The sequence below is a fragment of the Cricetulus griseus genome, chromosome 2 (assembly GCF_003668045.3).
Source record: "Cricetulus griseus strain 17A/GY chromosome 2, alternate assembly CriGri-PICRH-1.0, whole genome shotgun sequence".
Classification (NCBI taxonomy): Eukaryota; Metazoa; Chordata; class Mammalia; order Rodentia; family Cricetidae; genus Cricetulus; species Cricetulus griseus.
The window spans coordinates 400,606,964-400,621,432 of record NC_048595.1 but is presented as its reverse complement, the minus strand read 5'-3'; the positions used below and the strand labels follow the sequence as shown (position 1 = coordinate 400,621,432).

Here is a 14,469-nt window from a genome sequence, read left to right as displayed (position 1 = left end):
CTAGCTCTTCTTCCAGAGGATCTGAGTTCAATTCCCAGCAACCACATGATGGCTCACAACCATCTATAATGAGATCTGGTGCCTTCTTCTGGAGTGCAAGCATGCATGCAGATAACTGTCTGTATACATAATAAATAAAATCTTTTTTTAAAAAAAAAGTACATGGTATATACTTACAAAATAAATATCATAGGTAAAACATTCCTGGAATTCCAAAACTCTAAAGAATTCAAACTGCTATACAAAAGCAGTTAATTTTTTGACAGAGAACACATACCCCTTTTATCTTTGTTTCAAACAAGAATGAGTAATGACTTGATAAAAATTATTTACCTCTTTCAGGTTACACTGAAGAGCACATGGAGACTGATGCCTCTGGCTATGTCTTACAGAAGAATTCTGTCTCTATTAGGAAAGCAAATGTTAAAACACACACACACACACACATTTCTGTTTCATGACATCACAGAGCATTCAAAGCAGTCAAGAACTCTAAGAATTACCGATTATTAGTTGTTGGAATTTGAATATGTAATGTTTTCTCACAGACTCATGTTTGAACACTTACCCCTTCCCCCATCTGTTTGATGAAGCTGTGGAACCTTTAAGAGGTGGGTCCCCATTGGAGGAAGTAGGTTGCTGAGAGGTAGAACTTGAATTTTACAGTCCAACCCGAATTCCAGCTTGCTTACTAGTCCAGATGTGAGCACTCTTGCCACCAGGTCTAACCTACCAGAATTAAATTAAAGTCAATCCTTTCTGGAGCAGGAGAAACAGCTCAGCAATTAAGAGCTGTTACTGGTCTTGCAGATGACCAGGGTTTAGTTCCCAGTACCCACATGGTGGCTCATAGCCAAATGTATCTCCAGTTCTAGTGCCCTCTAATGGCCTTCGTGGGCGTCTGCACTCACAAAACTCAAACATACATACCAATAAATTAAATACATCCTCCTGCTTCCTTTAAGCATTTACCATAGCAGTAAGAAACATCAAACCCTACTCTGGTGAAATAAACAGGCTTGAGAAACCAGACAAAGGACAACACACAAGTACCCCCAGACAATTCTGGCCAACCTCACAGAACTGGAGAGACGAAATTATTTGGGGCTGGCAAGTAGCCAGGAACTAAAAGCCCAGGATCCCAGAAAGAAATGGGTTGATTTTACACTCATGACTTATTACCTAAGCAAAAGGAGACAAAAGGCAAAAATAAGAAGAGAAACACCCAAGCTTCTGGTGGGTTCTCATGGAGGCCATTTCCCAGGAATGAGGGGAAAACAGATGCACAAGTCTTAGCAAGACTGCAAACCAGACCTGCCCCCATGCAGAGTCACCTCAGTGCTGTGGCCTCTCCTCTCAACAGACCTTCTGCACAGACAGCCAGGAAAATTTTTCCAGCTTGTGAGACAATCCAGCTGCCAATGTTTACAAAGCAAACTACACAACAGCATGACCTCACAGGCAACCCAGACATAGACTTTAAAAGAACTGTGTTTAAGATAATACAAGTAAAGAACTGAACAAATTGCTTTAACAGTAAAATATTAAAGAAAAAAAAGTATATGATGGCCATAATCCTAACTACAGATATACCAATCTCTTTTAAATAATAAATTGCTTTTGTTACTGTCTCAAACACAATTTATTTTCATAAGTAAAAAAAAGCACTCTTGAAATTTTTTAGTATTAACTTGTTAAGATCACACAATGTTCCTCCATGATCCAGGCATGAGGCTCTTTCCTGCTATCTGCCTTGGAACAACAGTGGGAGGCAGAGAACTGCCAGATTGTGCACTGAAAAGTAACAATATTTTTCTTCTTGTCTAGGTCTGAGTCAGAGGGAATATATATTGAGAGAACACTCATCAATATAAATCCTTTCCTTTTCCTGGATGTGGTCTCAAAGCTTCAGACATACCAAGGTAATAAAAACCATGAGAAAGTAGAAAATGCCAGAAAAATTGTAGCACACTGAAACACTGTTCAGTTTAGCATCCATGTTTTAAAACCATACACTTTGCCCTCACTGTCTTCATGGAGTTGATTCTGGGAGGCACTCCAGAGCAGAGCACCACCCAGGATCTGCAGTTCATGAGAATTTAAACTATTTAAATTGTGAACCTATTACTAAGAAATATTTATGAAATAAAAATAAGTCAAAAAATAAGGAATACTTATGAGCACTGACCCATAGGCCTGTACTACTCTCTACACATTAGCAATATTGACTGTGTCTGCATTAAGGAGCCATGCTGAGACTGTTCCGAGTGACCGGCAGATGTGCATTTTTAAAGTTCTATCCACAGGTACAGGAACATGTCTATCCCTGTAATGGTGAACCAGATGAATTGGTCAGGCACTGCTGTAACTGTTCACTACAGTTTGACCAAAACATACCATGTTTCAATTTCATTTGTGGATAATAATATAGACCCTAAGACACACATTTTCATGTAAGGTTTTTCTGTTCTTTGATTTTTAATAAACTTTAGAAACCATAAAAGAAAAACTACACATTCAAAATGGAAGATTGTACAAATAGATTTAATCTTATGCTCTCAATCAATGCAATATTCATTGCAAACATTGTTCTTCCAAATTGATGACCTTGTTAAATTGGTCTTTCCTTTTCCTTCTCCTCATTAGCTTCCCTTTTTTCTTCCCAAATACAGGTCTAGCAGTCACTAGGACAGCCTTAGCTTTGTCCCCGTCATCCTCACCGGAGCTGCTAGTGGACATATAACCATCCCTCCTGTGAGCATCTCTCACTACGTCGGGCAAATCCGAGCAGCTGACTGTTGAGGACTCAGCTGTTCTTCTCCGTGGTGTGCACACCACAGATGAACTTTCTGCATCCTCACTTGAATCTCGAGGTGATTCTGAGAGGTGGGAGTCCCCCAGAAACCCACCACTTCCTGAAGCCCTCCTTCTTTTGGGGACTGATGTCTCTCGTGGGCTCATCAGGCTTCTTTTTTGAGTTTTCCCTTTTGCCTCATCCAGGGCCTCAGTCTCTTTCTCCAGCTCACTAGCTGCCTCTTCTCTTTCTTTCCTTAGCATACATGTCACAGCTCTGTTAAGTCTTTGGCTTTTTATGTGTTTAGCATCTTGTTTTTCCTGTTGAGCTAATTTGAAAAAAGAGTCAATCCGTAGCTGGGTCTAAAATAAAATAAAACAATAAATCAGATTAGTGAGTAGCTTCTACACCAAATCAACAAGTTCAACTCTGATCACTTGATCACTCAAACTGGATTACTAGTTCTGAGAATTCAGCTTCATGATCACCCAGAAGGCAGGTCTAGCTGGTTTTTGTTTTTTGTTGTTGTTGTTACTTTCTTGTTTTTATGTTTGTTTGTTTGTTTTTTGGTAACAATTGTATCCTCTTCTTTGGCAGCAACAGAATTCCCAGAGTCTGTGTCTAAGTTATTCAATGCCTTTCTTTTTTATTTTCCTCAAATTAGAAACAATCTTATTTTACATATCAATCCAAGTTTCCTCTCCCTCCCATCCTCTCATGCCCCCCACTGACTCCCCATCCCATCCCCCTTCTGCTCCCCAGAGAGGGTGAAGCCATCCATGAGGGATCATCAAAGTCTGTCATATCATTTGGGGCAGAACATAGGCCCTCCCCCGTGTGTCTAGGCTGAGAGTGTCACTCTATGGGGAATGGACTCCCAAAGTCCATTCGTACACTAGGTATAAATGCTTTTCCACTACAATATTGGCCCCATAGACTGTCCAGGCCTCCTAATTGACACACATGTTCAGGGGGTCTGGATTAGTCGTATGCTGGTCTGGAGACCACGATTCCCCCTTGTTTAGGTCAGCTGTTTCTGTGGGTTTCCTCAGCCTGGTCTTGACCCCTTTGCTCATCACTCCTCCCTCTCTACAACTAGATTCCAGGTTTAAGAGCCTTATCACTAGGACAAGGACCCTGATGCATTAGGAGCCATTAAAAGCCACACAGGAAACAAAAGTCAACCCTTTAGCTCAGCAAATCCACTGCTGAGAAGATACTCTTTTGTTTGTTTTTGAGGGTTTTTTGTTTTGCTTTTTGAGACAGGGTTTTTTTGCTTTGTTTTGTTTTGTTTTGTTTTTCCATTCATTTATTGTTTTTTTAAGAGCCCTTGCTGTACTGGAACTCCCTTTGTAGACGAGTCTGGTCTGGAACTCAGAGAGATACTACCTGCTTCCGCCTCCCTAGTGCTGGGATTAAAGGCATGCACCACCATGTGTAGGAAGCCGGTTCCTGCATTATAATGCTGCCTGAAGACACCAAGGTGTGAATTACTTCACAGGCGCTGGGTAATCTCCATTCCTTTGATCTCTGCCTATCCCGTGGCTCATTCTTGCCTGAGGAGCTGAAGCCATTCATAGGGTAATACGTCCCAGGCGGCTGGTCAGCCTTTTATATAGGGATGGTTTTCTTAGTTCAATGTCTCTGCTTAGTCTCTGCTCAGTCTCTGTTCAGTCTAATGCATTAAAGCTTGTCTGCAGAAGGATCCGAGTGTCCTGCGTGTATTTCTTGCTGGCGAGGAATACAGAGAGGGCGCGGGACATATGGTGCCGAAACCCGGGAAGCTTAACATCTCCAGCACCTCAGAGACCCCTCTAACGAGGCGGATTCAGAACTGCAGGGTGGTAAATTCGGAGAGGTATGATTTTTCTGGACTTTGGCTTGGGAATGTTGCTATTTTGGGAGGTTAATCTATTTTGACTTTTCTCACTGTTGTAACAATCTTAAAGAAGTCCAAAATTACATATCAGAAACCGAATGTAATGAGAAAAATTCGGAGAGGTATGATTTTTCTAGACTTTGGCTTGGGAATGTTGCTATTGTGGGAGGTTAATATAGAGGCTTCTATGCTTTTACTAGGAGCTATTTTGACTTTTCTCACTGTTACAGCAATCTTAAAGAAGTACAGAATTACATATCAGAAACCGAATGTAGTGAGAGATGGGGCGCGCCTAACAATAAAATATAAGAAAAAAGGACCTCCCGGGATGTCTAGTGACATGGGAGTGTATGTAAGAAGAGAAACTACAACAAATAAGAAAAAAAGACCTCCTGGAATGTCTACTGACAAGGGAGTGTATAAAGCTTTAAATCTTGATAGCTCTGATGAACAGCTCAGCTGGATGAGGGAGAGATAGAGAAGGAGGGAGAAAGAATGGGGAATGGCCGGTCACACCCCGGTAAATTTAGGAGAGATGAGGAACCTAGCCTCTGCCCTGCAACGAAACTGAAAGCCTTGGAGCTGAGCAGCTCAGACTCTGAGATTTTAGACTCTAACAAGAAAGCAGAGCTAGAGAAAAAAAACAGCACGGCCAAAAATGCCAGCGGGTGTGCTTCCATCAGCACCCCCACTATTTGGAACCTACTCCTTCTTACCATCAGAGGAACAAAGAAAATTACAGATGGCTTTCCCAGTCTTTGATAGGGGAAAAGGCCATGCCTGCTATTCAACACTTCTTAAAGGCCTGGAATGCCTGGGGCTTTAAAGCCTCATTTACATTAACGCTGGGGGCCATACCGAGGCCAAGCGTCTCACCTCAAAAACTAAAAGGCCAAAAGGAAATGGTAAAATGGAAAGATATCTTAACTGATTTTTGGAAAGGCCCGGATCCTATTCTCATAAGATCCAGGGGAGCGATATTATGTTTTCTCACAGGATGAAGAGAATCCCCTGTGGATCCCAGAAAGATTCAACCTAAAGAGCCTCTGCAGACCTTCAAAAGTCGAAACTCCACCCTCTACCCCCGGGAGTTGAGAGCCGCTATTGTTATCCAGATTAACTCCTGCCCTTGGCGGAGCGATTGTCTCTACTTAAGGGGTGGGGGTAATTGTTCGATGCAGCCGTTTACAGATTGCTGTTATTTTTGGCTGGTCTGTGAGAAAAGGGGTGGGTATAATTGTTCGATGCAGCCGTTTACAGATTGCTGTTATTTTTGGCTGGTCTGTGAGAAAAGGGGTGGGTATAATTGTTTGATGCAGCCGCCTACGAAATGCTATTACTTCTTTGGCTGGCATGTAAGCTCCAGGGCTCAAACCAAGAGATCATCCAAGCGCTTATATTTTTGGCTACTAAGCGATAGGCCGCCGGCCAGACAGCTCTTGCACACCCGGAGCCTAGGCTCATTGCACAGGGTAGAGTGTCTGGTTTGTGCAGCCCCAAAGAGGGATGCTGAGCATAGGCATCGCACAGAGTTGCCTATTATACAGGCTTCTCTGGGAGGTACGTTGACCTGCATAAGGGTTACCTGCCTTGAGAATCCCCTTTCCCAGAAAAACGGCAGAGGACAGGTCGGGAGTACTTCGGGTCAAACTGACAGCCTGATGGTGACTCTCGTACACAGTCTTAATGTTTGATTTTGGGAAGGTCAACCCCTGCCTCTATCCCTCAACATATGGGTGACCTATTTGCTTGTAATAATATAAAGCCTTTTCATTAATTAATAAAAAAAGGGTGATATGTAGGAAGCCGGTTCCTGCATTATAATGCTGCCTGAAGACACCAAGGTGTGAATTACTTCACAGGCGCTGGGTAATCTCCATTCCTTTGATCTCTGCCTATCCCGTGGCTCATTCTTGCCTGAGGAGCTGAAGCCATTCATAGGGTAATACGTCCCAGGCGGCTGGTCAGCCTTTTATATAGGGATGGTTTTCTTAGTTCAATGTCTCTGCTTAGTCTCTGCTCAGTCTCTGTTCAGTCTAATGCATTAAAGCTTGTCTGCAGAAGGATCCGAGTGTCCTGCGTGTATTTCTTGCTGGCGAGGAATACAGAGAGGGCGCGGGACAACCATGCCCTACTGAGAAAACACTCTTAAACCTAATATGTATAACAGCATTATTTGTAACTACCCAAAAACTAAAATCCCCCAAAGAACCAGAGCCTATGTGAACTCTTTCATGGAACATAAGCTGGTCCTCTGAAACTATAAAAAGCAACGCAATCCACAGAAGATGGTGTACATGATGAGACAAGAGGAAGGGGAGACCCACTCTGTCAAGAGGCATTTATGTAAAGGAGCAAATTAACATGGGAAATAAGGGAAAATAAACCCAGGTAAACAACTATTAGGAGGAAGGTAGCAGTTTTAATTTACTTTCTTTACTTTGTAATTTTAGAGAGAAAACAACTCATAATGGTAAGAGAAAATATACTACAAGGGCATTTATCTAAAACTAAGGAATAAGCAGTCACTAGAAAATATTTTCATTCTTGGTGGGCTTCTATTTCTGGTAGGTAAAAGTGATCAGATAAACAAGAGGGAACCCCTGGGAATGGTTTTAAAAATCAGTTGAACTGGATTTTTTTCCTAAATTGCTCAAACTTAATGGGAATTGATTTCATTGTTTTAAAAACTGTAGTCTCATTTCTATTTACATGTATGTTTTATGAGTAGCTTCTGAGATGGAGAAAAGCTTATCTGATATGAGCAAGACACAAAGATAAAACAAGCACAGATACCCATTTGGAAGAATTAAAGGCCCCAAAAAAGGGCATTTTCCTCCTAGAAATACTCTCTTGAAGAAAGGTTACTATAAAGACCAGACCCTAAGTTGTAACCTGAAATGTTAGTGTTTGACGAAACTTGAATAATTAGAAAGGTTTTGGAGTGACTACTTCCTGGGCTTTTAAGAATTGAAGATAAGTCCAGAGAAGTAATACATTTTAATCTCAAACATCTTATTATGAAATCATTTATTAAACTAGAATTTTTTTCAAAGTCATCATAAATAAGAACACTACAGTGCTAGCAGTGATATTAAAAAATAGACTCAGGGCCCAATTTCCCCTTCTGTTTTAGTCTATTCTTTAAGGCATCATCATTTCAAACCTTCAGTTACTTGCCCTGAAATAAGAGTAACTGGACATTAACAGTAACCATCCTACTAACTGCAGTCATCACTCTGGATATAAAGAAAACCTATATACCTGCTGGACATTCAGTTGCTTTAGTACTGGAAAAAGGGATTCATCTGTCTTCGTCTTGTTCCAGCCAAAATACCTCTGACAAAATGTGCTGGCAGTTAAGATTTACAGTTTTTTTCAAAGAGACTTAAGAAGTAATAAACAAAAAGATTCAAGAGCCAACTATTGATGCCATTGCCTGTATCCACAGAGATAATCATATTTATAAAGATTGAAGTGGTCAGATAAAAGGCTGACAAAATAAGCTACTCTAACAAGATCATCTTGAAGTATGTTCTAGTCAATCTCCTATAGCAGAAGACACTCAAAAATTCATACCAGGACATCAAAGACTCCTCACTACAAAGCATAGCTAACCTAGAATAAAAACAAGGAGCAGATATCCTACATTCTCATTTAAGAAAGGAAGTTGTACTTGGGACAAATCTATTGTAGGTGTTGAAACTGAATTCCAAATTATTATTTAAATGAACAGAATAGAGAGCTAGTAATCTTCATATTCTTTCAGAATAATTAATCTTAAACATGTGGTCATGTCATGCATGCTGTAGCTGCTTGCTTCAAATTAAGATTCACACTGAAGTACACTTGCCTCATATGTATGGAGCCCTGAGTTCATTCCCCAGCAAGGAAAGGAAAGGAAAAGAAAGGAAAGGGGAAGGAAGGAGAGGGGAGGGGGAGGGGGAGAGAAAGGGAAGGGGAGAAGAAGGGGAGAGAAAGGAAAAGGGAAAGGGGAGGGGAAGGGAAAGTGGAGGGAAAGAGAAAGGGAGGGGAGGGAAGCAGGGAGGGGAGGGGAGGGGAAGGGTAGGGAAAAGGGAGGGGAGGGGTAGGGTAGGGAAAGGAAAAGGGAAAGGGGAGGGGAAAGGGAAGAAGGGGAAGGGAAACCTCAATAAAACTAAAGAGGGAAAGAACTAATAGGACCTCAGATAAGTGGAACATTGAAGAAAAAACAAAGCTAGGTTCCTGTCCCCTAAGTTTTAAACCCAACAAATCTGTAGCTTAATTATTCCCGTAAGTTTTAAGAAAGGATATTCTCTAATCTTGTCAACGTCAGGTTTGCCCCATAGAAACGATCCCCTGGAATCATCCACCACAGGCCTGAGGTAAGCATCTGCAACTGCAGGGTTGGGAAAGCCGGGTGTCAGCTGCAACTTCCGTAACTTCTTTTTTACTTTGGTGTCATGGGGATTGGCTGCAACCTTCTTGCTGGTTTGAGCTTCATGCCACCACTCTCTGCAAGATAATGGGAACAATTACTCACAAGGCAGGGAGATGTTACAGTTCCACACTGGAGGGAAAGAGCTAAATATAAGTTCTGAAATGTAATTTCAAGTCCGGATTCTAGCACAGACATATGTGGTATAGAATTAGTATTCTATTCTACAAGGTACAGGTCTTACATCGTGTTAAGCATTTCATGTGGCATGTCATTGCCCTCACCTCTCAGAAAAGGAAATACCTTGCTCAAGACTTCATAAGTGGGGCTGGATTGTCAAATGACAAATGTCCTGAACTTTCACTCAAACCCTAGTAGCACAAAGCCACAACTCTCCATTCAGTGAAATGGAAGGTACAGTGAATTAAAAAATGTCAAGAATAAAATGGCTGTTTTAGTGCAAACATCATTCAACACAAAGCAGGATATGATAGACAGGGGCCTATGTGCAGAAAGAAAGTTGGTAGGTCTTTTAAATTATAAATAATAGCAAGAAATATAGTTCTCTGACGTATAGGGCAATGTTCTAAGGAAAAATAGACTGTTAATCTTGCTTTTTTATATTAAGTCTATTTTTCCATCTTAATGGTAGTTTATTAAGGCAAGTTAAAGAAAATCACACTTTTTTTTTTTTCTTTTAACACTCCTTTCAAGAACTGACGTTAGTTTGTCTCTGTGACTTTGGATAATGATCAGAAAGTAATATATGTGAAGCATGAGACAAGCCTGTCCACTTCCCATCTCTGGAAAAAGTTACTATTGGAAGCAGCCACCATGCCTTTAAGGGCCTGTGCTCATGTAGATCGTCTAGATGGAGACGATCCAAGACCTGCTGGCATTCTGACTGTCTCTTAAATGACAGTGCCTACTGCCTGGCATGTGAAACATTCAGTAGGTCCTTGAATTTTGAGCTGTTCTCAGACAGAGAGCAAAAACAAAAGACTCCCAACCCCGAGCAAGCTTCAGAGTCAGGAACAAAACCACTAAGTGCTGCTGGTGGAGGCTACCGAGGTTTAAGGTAGTTAACTACAATTGCCAACAGAAAGCACGATGGAAGTTAAAACGTGCTCCTCGCCTACCCAACCATTCAGTGGATCCTGAAGAACACCTACCCTTCAACACTTGCCCTTCAGTTCTACTTCTTCACATATTATCAGCACCAAGAACTGGGTTCCAGACTCCAGGCACTCAGTGAGTGACTTGGGAGTGCTACCTAGAGTTCAGAAGCCTAACAGTGGTCTTCACCAATACCAAAATGCAAGGAAAAAATAATGCATTCTTTTTAAGATTTTTTTTTTGAGTATGTGTGCATCTGTCATATATGTGCAGGTGTCCCCAGAGGTCACCTGATGTAGGTATTGAGGGAGAGAGACAAATGCTCTTAATCACTGAGCCATCTCTCCAGCCCCTTGAAAAAATATTTTCTTAACCTGTATTATAACACAATACTGGAGAAACACACTGAGTGTCAGCCGCTTAAAGTAAGACATCCAGGCACTGCAGAGGAAGATGGAAGGGGGCGGAAGGAGGGCTGAGTCTCTCAACCAGGCTGTGAGGAGAGAGTAGAAGTGTTGGCCGCTGTGATGAGACTGAAGGACACATGCCTGGAAGAGGAGCTGCTGTCCCTCTATCCCAGCTATCTCGAGGTTATTTAGAACAGAAGCCCAGGATTTTTAGAGCTCCTTTTCTTCTGAAAAAAAAAATCTAAACATTTTGCGGGGAATCACCTCCAAATTTAAATGCTAGTGACAAAAAAAGCAAGGTGAAATGCAGAGTTCCGCTAGATTCCTACCTCTCTTCCTAAACATTAGCTGTCTTAACCCTAAAACCCGGAGCCAGATAGGAATGAGTCTGCTCAGCCTGCCTTCAAGAAGTTCTTACACCAAAGGCAAAGAAATCAGTGAGCTAACTCTATATCATACAACAACAACATTCCATTGTTTTTATAAAACAAAAACAAACAAACAATAACAACAAAGCATCAGGGAAACAGGTAAACTAACTACAGATATTCACCTCTAACTCCACTCATCCAATTCTCCAGTCTCATCCCCAGTTCTGCAGCATATCACCTACTGAGGCTCCCCTTTCCCCTTGCCCTCATCTCCAGAGGATCACACATATCTTACCTTCTAAACTTGTTTTTCAAAACCCACCCCATTATCCCAGCTCCTGACTCCAGCAGGCTTTCTCTGAGAACTGCTCAAACAAGGCTGACAGTTTACAGTGTTTTTATAGCATTCCTGAGAGTGTAAATAGTGGATCTCTGTTTCTTGTGCCTTCTCTTAAGCTCTTTTCCTTCTGTTTGTTTTACAATTCCAATGTGTTAGTTTTTATTTTAATTTATTTTATTTTGTTACTATACCATAGAAGCCTGTCTGTTTTCTAATGACAGACAGAAAAGGTGTGGATCAAGATGGGAGTTGAAGTGGGGAGGAGCTGAGAGCAGAGGGAGTAGAAACCATAATCAGGATATACTACGTAAAAATCTATCTTCAATAAAAGGAAAAACAGCATAAAAATAAAATGGTATCATACAATATACCAGCTAGCACACATGTGTGCATGTATATGCATGTCTAATGAGTATAATGTACATGTAATTGCAGCTTCTTCCAATTAATTGTAATTGCATAAACCAAAGTGTTAAGTATAATCATTTTTATGCATAGTATGCAATGTTTCTATGATATATTTATGCATATGTGGAAGAATATTATTTGTAGCTACACAGTTGTTTACCAACCATGTTTGATGAGCTATATAATAACTTACCCCCAGTATGTCTATTTCTCAATATAAAGGTGCAACAGCTGGGCAGTGGTGTACACCTTTAATCCCAGGACTTGGGAGGCAGAGGCAGATGGATCTCTGTGAGTTCAAGACCAGCCTATTCTACAGAGCTAGTATAGAATAACTAGGACTGTTACACAGAGAAACCCTGTCTCAAAAACCAAGGGGTGGGGGGGAGAGGGGTGCAATAAATGAAAGAAAGCATTAGATGAGTATACCAGCATGTGCCCTGAGGCTACATGGAGCCAGCAATCACTGCAATCCTACTTTGCATCTAAGTATTCACTGTTCAGTATTCACTGTTCAGACCATAAAGTCCCTGCATGCTTTCAAACACAGGAGATGCAACTACAGCAAACATAATTGAATTAAACTGATTACCTGTGGCAAACTGGTGGCTGCAAGGTACCCTCACAACTCTGTGAATAAACTAGAGAACAATGAATTATATTTTTTAAGGGATGAATTTATGTTATCTGAGTCATATTTCAAGTAAAAAAAAAAATGCCATTGAGGGAAAACCTAAGAAAAAACTACTTTCTGAGTCAGCAAGATGGTTAAACAGGTAAAGGTGCTTGCTGCCAAGCCAGATGACCTAAGTTCAATCACTAGGACCCACATGGTGGAAAGAGTACTGAGCCTCCTAAGTTGTTCTGACTCTCCACACTGAGATGGCTCAAAGATTAAGAGTGCTGGGTACTTTTCCAGAGGATCCAGGTTTAATTCTCAGAACCCACATGGTGGCTAATAACTACATATAACTCCAGTCCCAGGGGAATCTGACACCCTCATCTGGCCTCTACAGGTACTGCATGCTTGAGATATACATGCAGGCAAAACCATCATAATCATAAAAATAAATTAATCTTTAAAATAAATACATAAACGCAATTTTTAAAAGTACTTTCAGAGATACAACTACTTTCATCTCTGGGATTGGGAATCTCTGACAATTAATATTGATGGCAAAATGGACAGGACCTAGATTCATTATGAAGACAAACCTTTGGGTATGCCTGTGACAGTTTTTAGACTAATTAATTTAGATATGAAATCTGTCCCCCTAAATATGAGCAATAGAATCTCATGGGCTGGGATCCAGACTGGATGAAAAGGAGAAAGTGAGCTGAGCAAAGCATGTATTTCTCTCTGTTTCTGACTATCATGCTTGCCTGGCCATAACAGACTAAACCTTCCTTAAGTGACTTGTGTCAGATACTTGTCACAGCTACGTTGAAGGAATAAATGCTTGATCCCCAAATTTCAGAAACTGCACGTCAAGTACAGTGCACTAACAGGTCAACACACACACATCTTCATGGACAGTGACTTATTATATAGAAAGTTCCTGGTCCTGGACCTCTAAGCACTTTCCTGGTTGACTTCTTTTGTAACACTGAATATGTGGTGAAGAATTTTACTGACAACACTAAACAATTTAATTTGCTTTTCCATTACCCAATCCCACAAGGGATCTTGAGGGTGCAGACTGTAACTACTCACCTTTGCTATCGCTGAGGCCAGCATATGACTCGTATCAGCTAGTCTACAAATATCTAAATGAATTCAGAGGCAGCTCACACACTAAGGAGTGCTGTAGAACTGGCTTTGTGTCCTTGGACTAGGATAAGCCAGGCATGTTTAAGAAAACAACTCACAAGGGCCCTAGAAACCAGAGCTGCTGTCTCCCACTGCTCCTTCAATGAACAGTGGCTTGGGACATCATGATTTTAGAAAGATGTAGGAAGCTGAGGCTGGAGCATTGCAAGTTTGAGTTTAGCCTAGGCAATACAGTAAGAGCTCAACTTATAAAAAAAATCCATTTGTTAATCTGAGTATTTATACAAATACATAAATTAAAGGCATGAAGAAAAATCTTACGAGAATTTTAGGAGTGGGTCCAGGCCTCGTCCGGGGAATTCATTGAGAATTTCCATGGCTGTTACACAGCCAACAGTTGGGATCCCTTCAGTATAATCGCTGCCCAGTAGATAAGCCAAGTTGATTAATTTGTTCCGGTCCAATCCTGTATGAATAGCAACAATTCAATTTAATATTTTTTATAAAAGTTATTTTATGTAAGTATTTTTATTACATAAACTGTGTATGATAGACCAACATCCAAAGAAATTTTTATTTAAAAATAGGTTCTTTTGTTAAGCATTATCTGAGATTTTAAGTTTTAACCATTCTCATTTTAAATTGTGTATATATGCTGACCTCTACATTTAGCTATCTAACCTACTCCCTCTGACCACAGGCACACACATTCTATTACCAAATGTCTGCAGATCTAGTGATCCTCTCAGACTGAACTCATTCCAACTCAACTCTCTCTTCCTCTGCTCCATTCTACCACTGGCCCAGAACCAGGAAGCCAGAAGCCCTCCTATATCCCACATTCAAGACATGAACACTGTTTTCTCTGGTGCACCAGACACTACAAGGCTTCAGTTTCTGCACTCTGATGTATATTGATATCATCCTCCTCCTCCATTCCCACTGGCCTCCTTACCTCCCTAGAAC

At 41.0% G+C, this 14,469-nt stretch overlaps 1 protein-coding gene across 5 annotated transcripts in view; it reads right to left on the bottom strand.

Moving 5' to 3' along the window:
• Positions 1 to 2,525: 2,525 nt before the first annotated feature.
• Positions 2,526 to 14,469, bottom strand: part of Ercc5 (ERCC excision repair 5, endonuclease) — a 38,514-nt gene continuing 26,570 nt past the window's right edge. For 2 of the 5 annotated variants that reach the window (XM_027396801.2, XM_027396800.2), the window contains exons 12-15: positions 13,825 to 13,969; positions 8,967 to 9,167; positions 7,938 to 8,022; positions 2,526 to 3,156 (exon numbers count right to left, since the gene is read on the bottom strand). In XM_027396801.2, the coding sequence (XP_027252602.1) occupies positions 2,575 to 3,156; positions 7,938 to 8,022; positions 8,967 to 9,167; positions 13,825 to 13,969 (1,013 nt within the window). In that variant the 3' untranslated portion in view covers positions 2,526 to 2,574. Of the gene's footprint in view, positions 3,157 to 7,937; positions 8,050 to 8,966; positions 9,168 to 12,324; positions 12,374 to 13,824; positions 13,970 to 14,469 lie in introns of those variants that run through there. The other 3 variants (XM_027396802.2, XM_035440933.1, XM_027396804.2) reach the window with 3 other exon arrangements.